The following is a 21,253-nucleotide window of genomic DNA, read 5'->3' on the forward strand; positions in this document are numbered from 1 at the left end:
CCCAAGAAGTTATGGAGTCGAGTCATGACGCTTTACAAGATTAAAAAGGGAAATGTTTTCTCCTAAGGACATCTGGCTAATGCAGATGCACAATACACGCTAAATGGGATGAAGGGGCCCAAACTTGCAGAGAAAAATTTTGTTTAAAATTTTCTTGTTTTGCCATAAAATATGTATTTTATTTCATCAACTATCAGAGTTATTTGGGGATGGCAAAAGAGCAGGGCAGGCAAAGGTGCCCAGATGAGGCAGAATAAAAGTTGGGTCTTATTATTTGAGGACTTTCATGTGACCAGTCATTACAATTGTAGCTTTTAAACATTTTTGAAAACACTACTTTCAGTAGGGCTTGGGGCGTCAGGAGAGAGGTGGACTAAAGAGTGCAGTTAGTCTGCTGGTGGATCCTTCAGAGAGAGAAGGGTATTTAATGGCTGGTAGTGGCCTGGAGGTAAGGAAGGAGTGTTCATGAGGAAGCCGGGCTGCAGAACCAGGCTTATGGGGACCGCATAAGCAAGCTGTGGGTTAGCGGCGAAGTCCACAGCAGGCCGGTTGTAACCTGTGAGGACACTTCCCAACTCCAGTTCCGCCACCCAGCACAGGGCCGGGAGGCCCCCGGGGCCCCTGCACCTCTCACCAGGTTACCGAGGCCCCGCCCCACGCTTCTCGCCCCGCCCACTAGCCCTCTCCAAGGTCGTCCCTCCCCAGGGCCGTCGCCCCGCCCCTTACCGTTGTCCCGCCCCACGCCTCTTGCCCGGCAGCCGATCTGTCTCCCGGCTAGAAATCCTCTCCAGCCGGAGGGCCTTGGCCCCGCCCTGCGACTGTTGCCTGGCTGGCTTCTGGTCGGCGGGCGGAGGGAGGGCCTAGGCGGTGTGCGTTGGCGGGAGGGAAGTCAATTTCCCTTGTCTAGCCTCCGGCCGCCCGTGGCGGGAGGAAGCAGGGGCTAGGTCAGTGGGCGGCATGGCAGGAGCTCCGGATGAGCGTGGCCCGGGCCCCGCGGCTAGGGAACCACTGCAGCAGCAACACGTCGGATGCCAAGTCTTCCCCGAGCGGCTGGCCCAGGGGAAGCCCCAGCAAGGGTTCCTCTCCAGCTTCTTTACCGACAACCAGAAGTGCCAGCTGATGCTCCTGAAGACGCTGGAGACAAGTAGGAACCTTGACCCAGAGGCTGGGCGGGGTGGTGTCTGACACCCGGCGAGCAGGGAAGGGCCTGGGCGCCGCTCGGCTAGGGGGCTCCAGGTTCGGGCACCTCAGAGCAGAATTTAGGCCGAGTCAGCCTCATGGGGGCGGATGTAGGGGTCTGAGCCTCAGCTTAGGTCATAGGAGGTGCTGAGGCCCCTTTCTGCACTGCTTTTGCTTGTGGACAAGGAGTCCATGAACAAGGAATCGGGTTAGGAGTTTGCCCTTCTTTACCCACTCCTCTGACAGATCCTCTGATTTCTTAGGTAAGTTATGCAGCAACATGGGGACTTCAGAGTCCAGGTGAAGCAGAGTTTTAATGAGCCATCTTAATTAAGGCTTACCTACTGCTGGTAGTGCAAAAGCAACAGTTTCGCAGTCCTACCCTTCCTTAACCTTAATACATGGATGTACTTCAGAGTGTAGAAACTCCCGACGTGGACCACGAAATCATGTGTGTATGCCCCCAAGTGCATTTTTCTGGAGAGAGAGTTCATAGCTCCATGATATTCTCAAGAGAGGCCCACAACCCTGAAATGGTTAAGAACCACTGCTGTGGGTTAAATAGGGATACTCCCTTCTGACTAGTTTCCCTCTAGCCCGAGGGTCATTGCACTAGAGCTTTCTTAACTTTTTTACATTGCCTTAGACTTCCTAAATTTACTTTGGATACATTTAGAAAATCAAAGACTTAAATGTATTTGTCCCAAAGCAAGGTTACTATTTTATAGCTGGCCAATCAGAGTTAAAAAAGTCAGCCGCACATGGGATTAACATATACACACTACCATATATAAAATAGGTAAGTAACAAGGACCTACTGTATAGCACAGGGAAGTCTACTTAATACTCTGTAGCAACTTATATGGGGAAAGACTGCAAAAAGAATGGATATGTGTATATGTATTAACTGGTCCATTCTGCTGTGCACCTGAAGCCAACACAACATTGTAAGTCAACTATACTCCAGTAACTTTTTTTTTCTTTTTATGGCCACACCCGTGGCATATGGAAGTTTCCAGGCTAGGGGTGGAATTGGAGCTTCATCTGTGATCTGTGCCGAAGCTTGCGGCAATGCTGGATCCTTAACCCAGTGAGTGAGGCCAGGGATCAAACCCGTATCCTCACAGAGACAACATTCGGTTCTTAACCTGCTGAGCCACAGTGGGAACTCCTCCAATTAAAAAAAAAAAAAGGCAATTTGGAAAAGAAAAAAGAAGTCAGTCATCAGAGATTTTCCAACCTTCTTGAGCTTATTCACATCTAGGGAATAAAGGGAGGTGGGAAGAGGTAGGGGAGTAGAGGGAATGATGACATTGTATTTACTTTGTAGATATGTATTCAGTGTTTCCTGGGTTCTGGAATGGAGAAATATAGGATGAGTTAGGACTCTGCCTTTAAGGAGTTTCAAAGTGGAATGCAGTGAAAAAAGAACATGAGCTGCAGAGCTGGACGTGGGTTCAGAATTTGGTTTCTTGTTAGGTAGGGAAGAATGATTTAACTCTCCAATCCCCTTATCTGCAAGAAAAAGGTGGGGGGGCAGGGGAAGGATAAAATTGCCTCTCTTAGGGTTGTTGTGAGGAATAGATTTTATGAGTGCGAAGTGCCAACATATTTGGAAAGAAAGGGTAGCTAGTCTTACAGTGAAAGCGCCAAAAAATGAAGGAAGAGCTGTGATAGGATTCGAGGAGAGTGAAGTGCTGAGCATGAGCCTGGCTAGGAAATTAACTGGCCTCAGCCTTCCAAGGGGAGGGCTGCTGGGAGAACCTGTTCGTGGTAAAACATCAACCTGAAACTTTAACATCCTATCCCTGGGGCAGGTGTGATGGGAGAAATCAGGCCTCATGGGAGACCTTGGTTTCTTTTTCTTCAAAGGAAATCCGTTCTCAATACTGCAGGTCCTTTTTGAAATACCAAACCTGGTACTCCTGGCAGTTTTTTTTTTTTTTTAAGTGAAAGGACTGTATGCTTTTGAACCCACTTCAACTTTGTAAAACACTTAGTTGCTTGAATAATAATGCACTTAGTATGGAGCCTGACACTTGATATACACTGAATAATTATTTTTTTAATTTTTATTTTTTATGGCTACACCCCCCAGCATATGGAAGTTTCCGGGCTATGGATTGAGTCTGAGCTGCAGCTGCAACCTATGCTTGATCCTTTAACCCATTAAGCCGGGCTGGAGTGAACTTGGACCTCCACAGCAACCCCAGCTGCTGCAGTGGGATGCTTAACCCACTGTCCCATAGCGGGAACTCCTGAATAATATTTACTGTTATTAATAATTGTCTTACTGTTAACACTCTTAAGAGACATGTAGATCAGTAACCTATACCTAACCTTCAGATCTCACACTACTTTTCTTTAACTCACCTGTTTTAGCTTTCAACACTTAAAAAAAGAAACAAAAACCCTTGAAGGAGTTCCCTGGTAGCTTAGCAGTTAAGGATCTGGTGTTGTCACTGTTGTGGTGTGGGTTTGATCTCTGGCCCATGAGTTTCTGCATGCCGTGGGCACAGCCAAACCTATCCCCCATCCCCCCCCCAAAAAAAAACCCTTGATTCTTTCTTTTTCTATTTTTTGGCTTATGTCATGTAATTGGCCTTGCATTTATACTCTCAGACAAGACATCTATGTGAAAAGTTGATATTAAAGGTGTTTGGATTCATCATATTTTCTGTAACCACTCATAGACTCTTTCTTAGAAGTCGGGGGTGGGGGGGGGGGGCTCAGGAGTCGTCTAGGCCGTTTCAACCCCATCCCTGACCAGAGTGTTTACAGACCTCTACTGGAACAGCTTATCTCTGAGGCCTTTTGAGGCCACCTGGCTATTGTATCGACAGCTTGAACTGTAGGAAAATCCTTTTTTGTACTAAGTTGAAATCTGCCCCAGGTAACCTCTACCCTTTGGTCCTTGTTCTGTCCTCTGAAGAAATGTTGACTGGATCTGTTCCCACATGGCACCCCTTCAGATACTGGAAGCTACTGTGGTGTTAGTTAAATCTTTCTCTTTCCCAAATGCACAAATCCCTTTCTTCCTGCCAAACATGGTCCTGCACTTTGCTAGTCACCTTCCCCCATGGAAGAGCTCAGTTGGCAGGTCCTGTTTAGATTGTGGTACTCAGAATGTGACACTAGATATGGACCAGGACAGACAACAGTGGGGCTACTTATTGCTTTCCTCTAATCCAGATACTATGCTACTATCTCTATGGATATGGTCCTGGATACCCTCAGTCTTTTGGTATATACTTAAAAAAAAATTTTTTTTGAGTTCCCATTGTGGCTCAGTGGTTAGCAAATCTGACTAGTACCCATGAGGACACAGGTTTGATCCCCGGCTTTGCTCAGTGTGTTAAGGATCTGGCATTGCCGCAAGCTGTGGTGTAGGTTGCAGTGTGGCTTGGAGCTCAAGTTGCTGTGGCTGTGGTATGGGCTGGCAGTTACAGCTTTGATTCGACCCTTAGCCTGGGAATCTCCATATGCTGTGGGTGCGGCCCTAAAGAGCCCCCCCCCCCAAAAAAATCTTTTTTTTGGCTCTTTAGGGCCACACCTTTAGCATATGGAAGTTCCCGGGCTAGGGATTGAATCGGAGCTGCAGCTAGGCCTATGCCTCAGCCACAGCAGTGCCAGATCTGAGCTGCATCTGTGGCCTACACTGCAGCTCATGGCAATGCTGGATCCTTTAACCCACCAAGCAAGGCCAGGAATCAAACCTTCATCGTCGTGGATACTAATTGGTTCATAATCTGCTGAGCTACAGCAGGAACTCCTTGGTATATACTTTAATACATTGTGTTTGATCATTTACCCGAGAAGCACATTTGAAATTATCCTAGATGTTTGGTAGTGCCTGTCTTGGTATTTTCGATTAGTGTTTCAATTCCTCAAAGATTTGCTTTGAGGTTAATTTAAACTTGTTCTTTTCATATTCCTTTTTATAACTTTAAGATAGTATTATTTTACCAAGATTTGTGAGGTACTTTTTGATATCTTTTACTGCTCCTTGGATAATTTCATTGGTGTTTTTTTTTTTCCAATTAGCGTATGTAATTGAATCAATATCTTTCTAGATCCATATGTCAAACTTCTACTTGATGCCATGAAGCATTCAGGTTGGTAAGTAAATCCTTTTGAAGTGCGGCTCTATGTATTCTGGCTGCTTAAAGCACACACTCCCCTGCCCTCCGCGCCCCTCCTCCCATCACATCTGGAACTGCTTCAGATTTTTTTCACCTCAGGCCACACAGCCCTTTCCTCCCTTTTGGTAGGTGGTGGTAATTGGCTGCCCTCTCTCCAGGCCACACCTTGTTCTTCCCAAACCTCTTCCGCCCTCAGGCCACATCTCTGGCTCTACCTTTCACCTTGGCTGTTTAGTAAATACAATACTTAAAATCTTTCTTGGGGGGAGGGGCAATGTAATGGTAAGGAATTAAGAGGTACAAACAATTATGTATAAAATAAGCTAAGGGAGTTCCCATTGTGGCTCAATGGAAACCAATCCGACTAGGATCCATGAGGATGTGGGTTTGATCCCTGGTCTTGATCAGTGGGTTAAAGATCTGGCATTGCCATGCGCTGTGGTGTAGGTCACAGATGCCGCTCAGATCCCGGTTGCGGTGGCTGTGGTGTAGGCTGGCAGCTGCAGCTCTGATTTGACCCCTAGCCTGGGAACCTCCATATGCCTCAAGTGCAGCCCTAAAAAAGCAAAAAAAAAAAGAAAAGAAAAGAAAAAACAAAAAACACTCAAAACCACAGCAAAAAAAGCTACAAGTATATATTGCATAGCACAGGGATTATAGCCAATATTTTATAATAACTATAAATGGAGTATAACCTTTAAAAACCCCCACTAAAGGCGGCATATAATAATCACTTAATAATAAATAGTAACTTCTCTTTTTTCTTTTTGGCTACACCTGTGGCACACTGAAGTTCCCAGGTGAGGGACTGAACTCCTGCCACAGGGGTAATTGGAGTCGCAGCAGTGACAATGCTGAGTCCTTAACCTACTGGGTCATGAGGGAACACCAGTACTAGGCTTTTAATATAGTCCTATTGTTAAGAATAAACCCTGGCCAAAAGGGGAAAAAAAAATGTGTTAAGTAATTACCAAACCTGGCTTTTCCATTGTGCCAGCCCCAGCATTGTCTCTAACGGAGAAGAAGCCTCAGCTTGTTATGCATGTAGAAAGCTTCTAGGTGTTATTTAACTTTGAGAGGATCAGACGTGACCTCTGAGGTCCACTTCCAAACATTCTGTCCCAAGATCAGAAACTCCAGCATAGTTCCAATATGGTCTTAATTAGTTGACCAAATGCTTTATGGAATCAGGGCATAGGATTTGAGCTGGGACTGGTTTTGCAGAGACAGTTTACTTACTTTATCGATGAGAGAACTGAGTCCTGAAGGTGTTCAGTTGCTTTTCCAAGGTGTTGTATGTGGCGGTGGAGGGATGCGTGATCTGGGTCTCCTGGCCTGACTGCTTCCCCTGTGCCCCGCGCATGCTGCTTCTGGACGTTGTCTCTTTAATCCATTCTTGCCTTCTAGTGCTGTGAGCAAAGAAAGACACTTTTCCTGTGAAGATTGTAATGGAAATGTCAGTGGGGGTTTTGACGCTTCCGTGTCTCAGGTAGGCATTTTTACCAAGTTGTTTTCCTTTCCCCGCTTCTCTCTCCTGGTATTTGCTGAGTGCTTTCCACATGCTGGCATACGGTTTGCTAGACTTTGTGCAGGATTCAAAAAATGTGTCATGCATGGTCCTTACTTTTACGGAGCTTGCATCCTCACAGGGGAGATAAGACCTGAATGCAGACAATGATAAAATTTGAGGCAGGTGAAACTCTTCTAGGTGAGTGTGGTTACCACAACGGGACAGTGATGTGACTGACTGAAGGAGGCCAACAGATTATTCAGCTGGAGGATGTAAAGCCCCTTCAGGGGCAAAGAAGACAAAGATTGTTGTCCAGAGCAGCGGCAGCATGAGCAAAGGTGGCCTGTTGGGAAAGTGCAAGGCGTATTTGGGGAATGACACGCTGTCTAGTTCAGCTGCAGGGCAGGAATGCATGGGGAAGGAGGAGAAATAGGATTGGAAAGCAAGGTAAGCTGCATGGTGGGGGGCTTTGAATGCCAGGATAAAGAGTTGCCCCTTTATATGGTAAGAAGTGATATACATCTTTGAGAATTTTTGATGAGGTGAGTTTTCTCATCTATAAAAATTTGGGGGAGTTCCCTTCTTTGCTCAGCGGAAATGAACCTGACTAGCATCCATGAGGATGCAGGTTCAATCCCTGGCCTTGTTCAGTGGGTTAAGGATCTGGCATTGCTGTGAGCTGTGGTGTAGGTTGTAGAAGCTGCTTGGATCTGGCATTCTGTGGTTGTGGTGTAGGCCAGCGGCTACAGCTCCAATTCAACCCCTCCCCCGGGAACCTTCGTATGGCATGGGTGTGGCCCTAAAAAGACAAAAAAAAAAATTATGGGTAATGGTTGTATTTGTCTTACAGAATAGTTAGAAGAATTGAATTTTCTCTTGTACTTTATCAGTAAGCACAGTACTTCTGTCAATACATGTTATTAGTTGTATATTAATTGACCATAGGTATATGGGTTTATTTCTGGGCTTTTTATCCTGTTCCATTATTCTGTATTTCTGTTTTTATGCCAATACCATTCTGTGTTGATGACTGTAGCTTTGTAGTATAGTCTGAAGTCAGGGACCTTGATTCCTCCAGCTTCATTTTTCTTTCTCAGGATGGCTTTGGCTACTCAGGGTCTTTTGTGTTAACATACAAATTAAAATTTTTTTTTTGTTCTAGTTCTGTAAAAAATGCCATTGGTAATTTGATGGGGATTGTGTTATATACATAGATTGCCTTGGGTAGTATAGTCATTTGGACAATATTGATTCTTCCATTCCAAGAACATGGTCTATCTTTCCATCTGTTTGTGTTATCTTTGATTTTTTTCATTAGCATCTTATAGTTTTCAGAGTACAGGTCTTTTGTCTCTAGGTAAGCTTTTTTTTTTTTTGTCTTTCTTTTTTTTTTGATTTTTTTGTTTTCTTTTCTTATAGGGTCTTTTTTCTTTTTGCAGCATATGGAAGTTCCCAGTCTAGGGGATGAATTGGAGCTGCTGCTGCCACAGCAATGCTAGATCCAAGCTGCATCTGTGACCTACACTGATCCTTAACCCAGGGATCAAACTGAATCCTCACGGATAGTAGTTGGGTTCTTAACCTGCTGAACCACAATGGGAACTCCTATTCATAGGTATTTTATTCTTTTCGATGCAATGGTAAATGGCATTCTAATTCTCTTTCTGATCTCTCATTGTTAGTGTATAGAAATGCAATAGATTTCTGTGTATTAATTTTGTATCTGCAACCTTACCAAATTCATTGATGAGCTCTAACAGTTTTCTGGTTGCATCTTTAGGATTTTTTATGTATAGTATCATGTCATCTTCAAACAGGGATAGTTTTACTTCTTTTCCAATTTGGATTCTTGTTATTTCTTTTTCTTCTTTGATTGTCATGGCTAGGAATTCCAAAACTATGTTGAATACAAGTGGTGAGAGTGGACATCCTTGTCTTGTACCTGATCTTCATGGAAATTCTTTCAGCATTTCACTGTTGAGAATAATGTTAGCTGTGGGTTTGTCATATATGGCCTTTACTGTGTTGAGGTAGGTTCCCTCTATGCCCACTTTCTGGAGGGTTTTTATCAAAAAATGGGTGTTGGATTTTGTCAGAAGCTTTTTCTACATCTATTGATATGATCTTATGGTTTTTATTTTTCATTTTGTTAACATGGTGTATCACCCTGATTGATTTGTGGATATTGAAAAATCCTTGCATCCCTGGGATAAATCCCACTTGATCATGGTATATGATCCTTTTAATGTATTGCTGGATTTGGTTTGTTAGTATTTTGTTGAGAATTTTTGCATCTATGTTCATTAATGATATTGACCTGTAGTTTTCTTTTTTTTTTTTTTTGTGGTATCTTTGTCTGGTTTTGGTATCAGGTTGATGGTGGCCTCATAGAATGAGTTTGGGAGTGTTCCTTCCTCTGCAGTTTTTTGGGAGAGTTTCAGAAGGATAGGAATTTACTCTTCTCTAATTTTTTTTCTTTTTCTTTTGCTTTTTAGGGCTGCATGTGCATCATGTGGAAGTTCCCAGGCTAGGGGTTGAATTGGAGCTACAGCTGCCAGCCTACACCACGGCCACAGCAATGAGGGATTCAAGCTGCAACTGCAACCTACATCACAGCTCATGGGAATGCCAGATACTTAACCCACTGAGTGAGACCAGGGATCAAACCCATATCCTTAAAGATACTAGTCAGGTTTGCTACCGCTGAGCCATGACTGGAACTCTCTTCTCTAAATTTTTGATAGAATTCACCTGTGAAGCCATCTGGTTCTGGACTTTTGTTTGTTGGAAGTTTTTTTTGTGTGTGTTTTTTTGTTTTGTTTTCTTTTTTAGAGCTACACCCAAGGCATATGGAGGTTTCCAGGCTAGGGGTCAAATTGGAGGAGTAGTTGCTGGCCTACACCACAGCCACAGCAACACCAGATCCTTAATCCACTGAGTGAGGCCAGGGATCAAATCCACAACCTCATGGTTCCTAGTCAGATTCATTTCCACTGTGCCACGGGAACTCCTGATACGTATGTTTTTAATGCCATTTTGTTAATTGTTTTGGATTTGTTTTTGTTGGTCTTTTTTCTTCCCAGTTTCTCTTGTTCTCTTCTCTTGTGGTTTGATCATTACCTTTAGTGTTGTGTTTGGATTGCTTTTTCTCATTTGTGTGTGAATCTATTGTAGACATTTTGGTTTGCGGTTACTGTGAGGTTTGATATAGGAATCTATGTATACAAGACTAAGTTGCTGGTCTCTCTTTTTTCTTTTTTTTTTTTTTTTGCTTTTTAGGGCCACACCTGAGGCATATGGAGGTTCCCAGGCTAGGCGTCTAATTGGAGCTGCAGCTGCTGGCCTATGCCACAGCTACAGCAATGCAGGATCCTAGCTGCATTTGTAATCTACACCATAGTTCATGGAAACGCTGGATCCCCAATCCACTGAGCAAGGCCAGGGATGAAACCCGCATCCTCATGGATACTAGTCAGATTCGTTTCTGCTGCGCCACAGTGGGAACTCCATTTTTTAAAAAATTTATTTTATTATTATTTTTTAAATTTCCTGGTCTCTTGATTGCAAATGCATTTCTAGTATCCTGCATTTGTACCCTCTCCTCTTCTCATGATTGCTGCTTTTGGTATCTCATTTGTGTGTGGATGATTTCCTACCTTTACTGTATGTTTGCCTTTGCTGGTGAGCTTTCTCATTTGTCATTTTGTTGTTTCTAGTTGGGGCCTTTTCTGCCTAGAGAAGTTCTTTTGGTATTTGCTGTAAAGCTGGTTCATGTGGTGCTGAATTCTCTCAGCTTTTGCTTGTCAGTAAAGCTTCTGATTTTTCTTTCAAATCTGAATGAAAGCCTTGCTGGGTAGAGTATTCTTGGTGTTTTTTTTTTTTTTTTCCCCCCTTTCATCACTTTAAGTATATCATGCCACTCCCTCTGGCCTGCAGAGTTTCTGCTGAAAAATCAGCTGATAACCTTATTAGGGTTCCCTTGTATGCTATTTGTTGCTTTATCCTAGATGTTTCCAATATTTTCTTTTAAATTTTGGTCATTTTGATTAATATTTGTCTCAGGGTGTTCCTCCTTGGGTTTCTTCTATATAGTGTTTTGTTGAGCTTCCTAGATTTTGGTGAGTAATTTCTTCCCCATGTTAGGGAAGTTTTTGGCTGCTATCGCTTCAAATATTTTCTCCAGCCCTTTCTCTTTGTCTTCTCCTTCTGGCACACCTATAATGGGAAACATGGTGTGTTTAATGTTGTCCCAGAGTTCTCTTAGACTGTCCTCATTTCTTTTTTTTCTTTCTTTATTCTGTCTGCCTAAGTGATTTCTACCAGTCTGTCTTCCATCTTGATTATTCCTTCTTCTGCCTCCTGTATTTTACTTTTGGTTCCTCATAGTGAGTGTTTTATTTCAGTTATTGTATTTTGCATCTATGCTTGTTTAATCTTTAAATTCTGTTTTTTTTTGTTCAGCATTTCTTGTCATTTATCCTTCTTTGCCTTTAGTTTTTTTCTGAGATCTTGCATCATCATTACTATTATTACTCTAAAGTCTTTTTCATGTAGGTTGCTTATCTCCAGTTCACTTAGCTGTTTTCCCAGGCTTTTGTCTTGTTCCTTCATCTGATTCATATTTCTTTGCCTTTTCGTTTTGTATAGCTTTTTGTGTGGTCTCCTTTTTGCACTCTCTCCTGCTTCTGGTGTCTGCCCCCTTATGGGTGAAGTTGATACAGGTAGCAGTTTCCGATGGTAGGAACTGATACCTTTCCACTGGTAGTGGAGCTCAGACTTAGCCCTCTGGTGGGTGGGGGTTTGTCTTTGGGTTGATTAGGGGCAGCTGTGTGCCTAGGAGAATTTTTAGGTAGTCTATTTGGTGATGGTGGAGCTGTGTTCCCACTGTTTGTTGTTTGGCCTGGGGCTTCTCAGTCCTGATAGGTGGGGCCAGATCTTTCAAAAATGGCAGCCTCCAGGGGAAATCGCACTAATGATTATTCTAAGAAGACTCTGCCTCCAATATCTTGCCCTCACAGCCAGCTACAGCCACCCCCCACTTTCCTAGGAGACCCTCCAAGATCTGCAGCTAAGCCTTACACAGATTCTTATGGAGTACCTGCTTTGCCCTGGGACTCAGCACATGAAAACGTGTATGCACCTTCCAAGAGTGGAGTCACTGTTCCCCCCAGTCCTGTGGAGCTCCTGCTTACAAGCCCCACTGTCCTTCATTGCCAAATGCTCTGGGGGGGGGGTGTCTTTCTCCCAATGACAGACCCACAAGCTGGGAACCTGACCTGGGGTTCCATACTCATTCCTGTGGGAGAGCCTCTGTGATATAGTTATTTTCCAGTCTGTGGGTCATATGCCTAATGGGTATGGGGTGGCTTACCTGGTGAAAGAACTCTTCCTACCATCTCATTGTGGCTTCTTTGTCTTTGGGTTCATGATATCTTTTTTAGTAGTTTTAGTCTATTTTGTTGATGATTGTCCAGCAGTTATAATTTTGGCGTTTTCATGAAAGGATGTGAGCTTAAGTCCTTTTACTCTGACGTCTTGCAACCACAAGTCTGTTATTCCATGTCTGTGAATTTATTTTGTAGATAGGTTCATTTGTACCACATTTTAGGTTCCACTATAAGTGATATCATATGGTATTTGTCTCTGCCTTCACTTGGTATGAGAGTCTCTAGTGTTCTATATTGCTGCAAATGGCATTATTTCCTTTTTTATGGCCGTGTAATATTCCATTATATATATGTACTACATCTTCTTAATCCATTCCTCTGTCAATGGACATTTAGGTTGTCTCCATGTCTTGGCTATTGTGAATAGTGCTGCTATGCTGTATGGGTGCAATACCTTTTTTTTTTTTTTTTTTTTTGTTGTTGCTTTTTAGGTCCTCACTTTGGCATATGGAAGTTCCCGGGCTAGGGGTTGAATTGGAGCTGCAGCTGCCAGCCACAGCCACAGCCACAGCCATGCAGGACCTGAGCTGTGTCTGTGACCTACACCATAGCTCATGGCAATGCCAGCTCCTTAACCCACTGAGCAAGGCCAGGGACTGTACCTGCATCCTCGTGGATGCTAGTTGGGTTTATTACTGCTGAGCCATATGGGAACTCCATGCAATATCTTTTCGCATTATAGTTTTGTACGGATATGTGCCCAGGAGTGGGATTGCTGGATCATATATTTAATTTTCTGAGGAACCTCTGTACTATTTTCCATAGTGCTTGTACCAATTTACATTCCCACCAACAGTTTAGGAGGGTTTCCTTTTCTCCACAACCTCTCTAGCATTGCTTATTTGTAGACTTATTAATCATGGCCATTCTGACTGGTGTGTGGTGGTACCTCATTGTAGTTTTGATTTGCATTTCTCTAATAATTAGTGATATTGAGTGTTTTTTCATGTTCTTACTGGCCTTCCATATGTCTTCTTTGGAGAAATGTCTATTTAGGTCTTCTGCCTATTTTTTGATTCCATTGTTTGTTTTTTTTGATGAGTTGAATGAGTTGTTTGTATATTTTGGAGGTAAAGCCCTATTCACTTGCATTGTTTGCAACTATTTTCTCCTAATCCATAGATTGTATTTTTACTTTTTTTATGGTTTCCTTTGCTGTGCAAAAGCGTGCAAGTTTTCGATTAGGTCCCATTTGCTTATTTTTATTTTTATTCCTATTGATTTGGGAGAATGACCTAAGAAAACACTGGTATGGTTTATGTCAGAGAATGATTTTCCTATGTTCTCTTCTAGGGGTTTAATGGTGTGGTGTCTGGTATTTAAGTCTTTAATCCATTTTGAGTTAATTTCGTACATGGTGTGAGGGTGTGTTCTAGTTCCATTGATTTACATGCAGCCATCCAGTTTTGACAGCACCAATTGTTGAGGAGGCTTTTTCCCATTTTGTATTCCTGCCTCCTTTGTTGAAGATTAATTGACCGTAAGTGTCTGAGTTTATTCTGGACTCTCTGTTCTGTTCCTTTGATCCGTATGTCTGTTGTTGCACCAGTTTCACACTGTCTTGATGACTGTAGCTTTGTAATATTGTCTCAAGTCTGGGAGAGTTATGCTTACTGCTTTGTTTTTTTTTTCCCCTCAGGATTGCTTTGGCAATTCTTGGTCTTTTTTAGTTCCATATAAGTTTTTGGAATATTTGTTCTAGTTCTGTGAAAAATGTCATTGGTAATTTGATAGGGATCACATAAATCTGTAGAATGCTTTGGGTAGTATGGCCATTTTAAGAATATTCTTTCAGTCCAAGAGCGTGAGATATCTTTTCATTTCTTTGAATCTTCTTTGATTTTCTTGCTTATGTTTTTATAGCTCTCTGGGTATAAGTCTTTCACCTCCTCAGTCAGGTTTAGTCCTAGGTATTTTTGTGGGTTTTGGGGGTACAATTTAAAAAGGTATTTTTAATTTTTTAATTTTTTTGGCTGGACCTGTGCCATATGGAAATTCCCAGGCTAGGGCTTGAATAGGAGCTGTAACTGCAGGCCTACACCACAGCCATGGCAACACCAGATCTGAGCCACATTTGCAACCTATTCTGCAGCTTGTGGCAGTACTGTATTTTTGACCCACAGAGCAAGGCCTGGGATTGAACTTGCATCCTCACAGATACTATGTTAGGTTCTTAACTTGCTAAGCCACAGCAGGAACTCCCAAATTGATTTTATATTCCTTTTCTAATAGTTCATTATTAGTGTACAGAAATGCAACTGAAACCTGAATGTTAGTCTTGTATCCTGCTACTGTGCTGAATTCATTTTTCAGTTTGAGTAGTTTTTGTGTGGAGTCCTCAGGGTTTTCTATGTATAGTATCATGTCATCTGCATTTATCGAGTTTTACCTCTTCTCTTGCAATTTGGATATTTTTCTTTTCTTTTCTTTTTTTTGGCCTGATTGCTGTGACTAGGGGTTCCAATACTATGTTGAAAAATAGTAGTTAGTGGAGGCATCCTTGTCACTGAGTATTATATGGACTGTGGGTTTGTCATGAATGGCTTTTACTTTGTTGAGCTATGTTCCCTCTATACCCACTTTGTTAAGAGTTTTTTTTATCTTGAATGGATGTTGGATTTTGTGAAATGCTTTTCAGCATCTATTGAGATAATCATGTGGTCTTTGACTTTCCTTTTGTTAATATGTTATACTACATTGATTTCCATATGTTGAACCATCCTTGTGAATTTGGAATGAGTATCACTTGGGCATTGTGTATGATCTTTTTTATGTGTTGTTGGATTCAGTTGGCTAAAATTTCATTAAGAATTTTGCATCTATATTCATCAAACATATTGGCCTATAATTTTCTTTTTTTGGCAATATCTTCGTCTGGTTTTGTTATTAGGGTGATGGTGGCTTCATCGAATGTCTTTGGGAGTGTTCCTTCTCAGTCTTTTGGAAAAGTTTAAGAAGGATGGGTATAAGTTCCTCTTTGTATGTTTGGTAGAATTTGTGTGTGAAGCTATCTGGTACTGGACTTTTGTTTGTAGGGAGTTTTTTTTTCTTAATTACATACTCAGTTTCATTTCTAGTGATTGATCTGTTCAAATGATCTATTCTTGATTCTGTTTCGGTGGGCTATATATTTCTAGAAAGTTGTCCATTTCTTCTAAGTTGTCAAATTTTTTGGCATGTAATTGCTCATATTATTGTGTTTTATTGTGTTCTGCAGTATCAGTTGAGATTTCTGCTTTTTCATTTCTTATTTTATTTGGGTTCTCTTTCTCCTCTTGGTAAATCTGGCCAGAGGTTTGTTAATTTTGTTTACCCTTTCAAAGAACCAGCTCTTGGTTTTATTGATTTGTTTCCCTCGGTATTTTGAATCTGTATTTTATTGTTTTCCTCTCTGATCTTTATGATTTCCTTTCCTCTGCTGACTTTAGATTTGTGTATTCTTTTTCTAATTCTTTCAGGTGGTAGGTTAGGTTGTTGATTTGGGATTTCTCTTGTTATTTGAGGCCTCCATTGCTATGAATGTCCCTCTCAGAACTGCTTTTGATGAGATTTTGAGGCATCTCATAGATTTTGTATGGTTGTACTTTTATTGTCATTTGTCTCGGTGTGTGTGTGTGTGTGTATATATATATATATATATATATGTATATATATATATATATATGAGCCGCACTTGTGGCATTATGTAAGTTCCCAGGCTAGGGGTCAAGTTGGAGCTGCATGCCAACCTACACCACAGCTCACAGCAACACCAGATCCTTAACCCACTGACCCAGGCCAGGGATCAAACCCACATCCTCATGGTTACTAGTTGGTTTCATTACCACTGAGCCAAATGGGAACTCCTGTCTCAAGAGATTTTTTTAATTTCCTTTGTGATTTCTGTGTTAACCAATTGGTTTTTTTAGTAGCGTCTTGTTTAGTGTACATATGGTCATTTTTCTTTTTTCCTTTTTCGTCTTTTTGCCATTTCTTGGGCTGCCCCTGAGGCATATGGAGGTTCCCAGGCTAGGGGTTGAATCGGAGCTGTAGCCACCGGCCTACGCCAGAGCCACAGCAACGTGGGATCTGAGCCACGTCTGCGACCTACACCACAGCTCACAGCAATGCTGGATCCTTAACCCGCTGAGCAAGGCCAGGGATCAAACCTGCAACCTCATGGTTCCTAGTCAGATTCACTAACCACTGAGCCACGACGGGAACTCCATATGGTCATTTTTTCTATTTTCTTTTCCTGTGCTCAATTTCTAGTTTCATGTCATTGTGATCAGAGAAGATGCTTGAAATAATTTCTGTAACTTTAAATTTGTTGAGGTTATTTTTGTGCCCCAGTTTTGTGTCAATCCTAGGAAATGTTCCATGTGCACTTGAAAAGAAATATATTCTTTTTTTTTTTTTTTTTGCACGTAATGTCCTTAACATATCAGTGAAATCTAACTGTTTGAATTTCCTGTTGTGGCTCAGTGGGTTAAGAACCCATGAGAATGTGGATTCAATGCTTGGCCTCTCTTAGTGGGTTAAGGATCCCATGTTTCTGCAAGCTGTGGCTTAGAGCCCAGATGTGGCTCAGATCTGGTGTTGCTGTGGCTGTGGTGTAGGCTTGTAGCTCCAGCTCTAATTTGACCCCCAGACTGGGAATTTCCATATGCCACAGATGCGGCTGTAGAAAGGAAAAAAAAAAAAATCTAACTCTTCTGTTATAACACTTAGGATCTCTGTTGCCTTGTTGATTTTCCATCTAGAGGATCTGTCCATTGATGTGTGTGGGGTGTTAAAGTCTCCTACTATTATTGTATTCCCATAAAATTCTCTTTTTATGTCTGTTAGTATTTGTTTTATGTATTTGGGTGTTCCTATATTAGTGGCATATATATTATCGAGTATAATATTCTCTTGAACTGACCCTTTTATTATTAAATAGTGTCCTTTTTCTTTATGGCCTTTTTTGTTTGTTTGTTTGTTTTTAGTTCTACAATGATCATCACAACCCAGTTTTTGAGCATTTCCATCCCAAACCCCCAGCCCATCCTTTGGAAACCATAAGGTTTTCAAAGTCTGTGAGTTAGTATCTGTTCTGCAAGGAAGTTCATTGTGTCTTTTTTTTTTTAGGTTCCACATATAAGTGATAGAATATGATGTTGGTGTCTCACTGTCTGACTAACTTCACTTAGCATGATAATTTCTAGGTCCATCCATGTTGTTGCAAATGCCATTATGTCTTTCCTTTTATGCCAGGGTCCAGCCCCCGTGGTCAGGGGATTTCCTGAAGAGGCGGGGCGGCAGGCGCAGGAAGAAAAACAGAGACATGCTCTCTAGTAGGGCTCAAGCAGTCTCAAATTTATTGGTGAACAGCAGCAGCTTATATAGGGAAAAATCTTAAAACTTACATCAGTAAAAAAGGTCAATATCTCATAACTGTTCCAGGGTTACAGATTAAGTGTAAAGATAGAAAAAGGCACCTGGATCGGGGAAAGTACACCATAAACCCATTAAAGAGTGAACAAGCAGAAAGCTAGAGGCACATACAGGTCACAGACAACCTTGTAAATGTCACGTACACTTCATTGTCCTTTAACACAAATGTCTGTTTACTACCTAGCAACAATCTTACTTTAACTTCTAACATTATGATAGATTTTTATACTTATACAATAAAGTAATAATAATCATCACTTCCTTTTTTTTTTTTTTTGTCTTTTTGCCATTTCTTGGGCCGCTCCCACGGCATATGGAGGTTCCCAGGCTAGGGGTCGAATCGGAGCTGCAGCTGCCGACCTATGCCACAGCCACAGCAACACGGGGTCTGAGCCGTGTCTGCAACCTACACCACAGCTCACGGCAACGCTGGATCCTTAACCCACTGAGCAAGGCCAGGGATCGAACCCGCAACCTCATGGTTCCTAGTCGGATTCGTTAACCACTGCGCCACGAAGAGAACTCATCAATTCCTAATGCCTACATACTATATTGTAAAAACTAAATAATTGTGCTGCCTAAATAAAGCATGCCAGTATTATCTAAGCTCATTGTATGAAAAAACAGAAACCTCCCCAGAAGCTATTATTTTGGAGTAGACAGCACGGAGCCATAGCTCCAAAGATAAACTAAAGGCTAACAAACCAAAATAGGTTGAAGCTTAAATAGAGAATAATAAATTCCTTTCTTAAGGCAAAAAGAGCACAGAGTTAAGGCACAGCAAGCAAGGCATGGATCAATTGTTAAAACAAAAGAACAGAAGCCAAAGGTATGTATCTCCAGGCACTGGTCTCTAATGCCTGGTGGGGGCTTCGAGGCCTAGTGGATGTGCTGTTTTGCAGAGCCTTCTTCAGAATCTCCTGGACTTTGTCATCAGGCAGATTCCTTTCTTCAGAGTCCCCTGGACTTTGTCATCAGGTGGACTCCCGTCTTCTGGATCCCCTGGACTCTGTCATCAGGTGGATTCCATTCTTGAAACTCGGCTCCCAGCACTTTTAATGGCTGAGAAATATTCCACTGTGTATATGTAACACATCTTCTTTATCCACTCCTCTGTTGATGGACATTTAATTTAGGTTGCTTCCATGTCTTGGCTATTGTATATAGTGCTGCAGTGAACACTGGAGTAGATGCTGTCTTTTTAAGTTATGGTTTTCTCTCTGGATAGATGCCTAGGAGTGTGATTGCTGGATCAAATGGTAATTCTATTTTTAGGTTTTTTTTTGGAATATACATACTGTTTTCCCATCAATGGTGAAGGAGTTATCCCTTTTCTCCACACCTTCTCCAGCATTTATTGTTTATAGACTTTTTGATGATGGCCATTCTGGCTGGTGTAAAGTGGTAGCTCATAGTAGTTTTGATTTGTATTTCTCTAATAATTAGTGATGTTGAACATCTTTTCATGTGTTTTTGGCCATCTGTATGTCTTCTTTGGAGAATTGTCTGTTTAGATCTTCTGCCCATTTTTTGATGGGGTTGTTCGTTTTTTGGTATTGAGCTGCAGGAGTATTTATAAATTTTGGAGATTAATCCCTTGTCAGTTGCTTCATTTGCAAATATTTTCTCCCATTCAGTGGGTTGTCGTTTTGTTTTGTTTAGGGTTTCCTTTGCTGTGCAGAAACTTTTAAGTTTAATTAAGTCTCATTTGTTTATTTTTGTTTTTATTATCATTACTCTAGGAGGTGCATCTGAGAAGATATTGCTGTGGTTTATGTCAAAGAGAGTTTGGCCTATGTTTTCCTCTAAGAGTTTTATAGTGTCTGGTCTTATATCTAGGTCTTTAATTCATTTGGAGTTTATTTTTGTGTATGATGTTAGGAAGTGTTCTAATTTCATTCTTTTACATGTAGCTGTCCAGTTTTCCCAGAACCACTTATTGAAGGGACTGTCTTTTTGCCATTGTATATTCTTGCCTCCTTTGTCATAGATTAGTTGGTTGTAGGTGTGTGGGTTTAATTCTGGGCTTTCTATCCTGTTCCACTGACCTATATTTCTGTCTTTGTGCCAGTACCATACAGTTTTGATGACTGTAGCTTTGTAGTATAGTCTGAAGTCTGGGAGCCTGATTCCTCCAGCTCCATTTTTATTTTTTATTTTTATTTTTGCTTTTTAGGGCCACATCCATGGCATATGGAGGTTCCCAGGCTAGGGGTCAAATCGGAGCTACCAGCTGCTGGCCTATGCCACAGCCACAGCAATGCAGGATCTGAGCTGTGTATGTGATCTACACCACAGCTCAGTGCAATGCCAGATCCTTAATCCACTGAACTAGTCCATGGATCGAACCCACAGCCTCATGGTTCCCAGTCGGATTTATTTCCACTGTGCCATGATGGGAACTCCATTTTTCTTTCTCAGGATGGCTTTGGATATTCTGGGTCTTTTGTGCCTCCAAACAAACATTAAAATAACTTTGTTCTAGTTTTGTGAAAAATGTCCTTGGTAATTTGATAGGGATTGCATTGAATCTGTAGATTGCCTTGGGTAGTATATTCATTTTGACAGTATTGATTCTTCCAATCCAAGAGTATGGTATGTCTTTCCATCTGTTTGTGTCATCTTTGATTTCTTTCATCAGAGTCTTATAGTTTTCAGTGTACAGGTCTTTGTCTCTTTAGATAGGTTTATTCTGAGGTATTTTATTCTTTTTGAAACAATAGTAAATGGGATTGTTTCCCTAATTTTTCTTTTTGATTTTTTTTGTTGTTAGCATATAGAAATGTAGTCAATTTCTGTGTATTAATTTTGTATCCTGCAACCTTACCAAATTTGTTGATGAGCTCTAACAGTTTTCTGGTAGTATCTTTAGGATTTTCTAGGCTTAGTATGATATCAACTGCAAACAGTGATAGTTTTACTTCTTCCTTTCCAATTTGGATTCCTTTTACTTCTTTTTCTTCTCTGATTGCCAAGGCTAGGACTTCAAAAACTATGTTGAATAGTGGTGGCAAGAATGGACATCTTGGAGTTCCCGTCGTGGCGCAGTGGTTAATGTATCCGACTAGGAACCATGAGGTTGTGGGTTCGGTCCCTGCCCTTGCTCAGTGGGTTAACGATCTGGCGTTGCCGTGAGCTGTGGTGTAGGTTGCAGACGCGGCTTGGATCCCGCGTTGCTGTGGCTCTGGCGTAGGCCAGTGGCTGCAAGTCCGATTCGACCCCTGGCCTGGGAACCTCCATGTGCTGTGGGAGCGGCCCAAGAAATAGCAAAGAGACAAAAAAAAAAAAGAATGGACATCTTTGTATTGTTCTTAGTGGGAATCCTATCAGCTTTTCACCATGGAGAATGATGCTAGGGTTTGTCATATATGGTCTTTATTATATTATTGTTGAGGTAGGTTCCCTCTATGCCCACTTTCTGGGGGATTTTTTTTCTTTTTTTCTTTTTTTTTTTTTTTTCTGCTTTTTAGGGCCACACAATAACGCAGGATCTGAGATGCATCTGTGACCTACACCACAGCTCATGGCAACTCCAGATCCTTAGCCCACTGAGCAAGGGC

At 41.7% G+C, this 21,253-nt stretch overlaps 1 protein-coding gene across 10 annotated transcripts in view; it reads left to right on the forward strand.

Moving 5' to 3' along the window:
- The window catches only part of ATP23 (ATP23 metallopeptidase and ATP synthase assembly factor homolog), a 120,411-nt gene that overhangs the window by 81,030 nt on the left and 18,128 nt on the right, over window positions 1-21,253 (forward strand). For 6 of the 10 annotated variants that reach the window (XM_047787078.1, XM_047787077.1, XM_047787080.1 and 3 more), the window contains 2 exons: window positions 5,253-5,298; window positions 6,729-6,810. The exons of 2 other annotated variants lie outside the window; for them this stretch is intronic. In XM_047787078.1, coding sequence (XP_047643034.1) covers window positions 5,282-5,298; window positions 6,729-6,810 — 99 coding nt within the window. In that variant the 5' untranslated portion in view covers window positions 5,253-5,281. Of the gene's footprint in view, window positions 1-720; window positions 1,145-5,252; window positions 5,299-6,728; window positions 6,811-21,253 lie in introns of those variants that run through there. 2 more of the 10 variants (XM_047787076.1, XM_047787085.1) reach the window with 2 other exon arrangements.

This window comes from Phacochoerus africanus, chromosome 7, assembly GCF_016906955.1.
Source record: "Phacochoerus africanus isolate WHEZ1 chromosome 7, ROS_Pafr_v1, whole genome shotgun sequence".
In the NCBI taxonomy this organism is placed as follows: domain Eukaryota; kingdom Metazoa; phylum Chordata; class Mammalia; order Artiodactyla; family Suidae; genus Phacochoerus; species Phacochoerus africanus.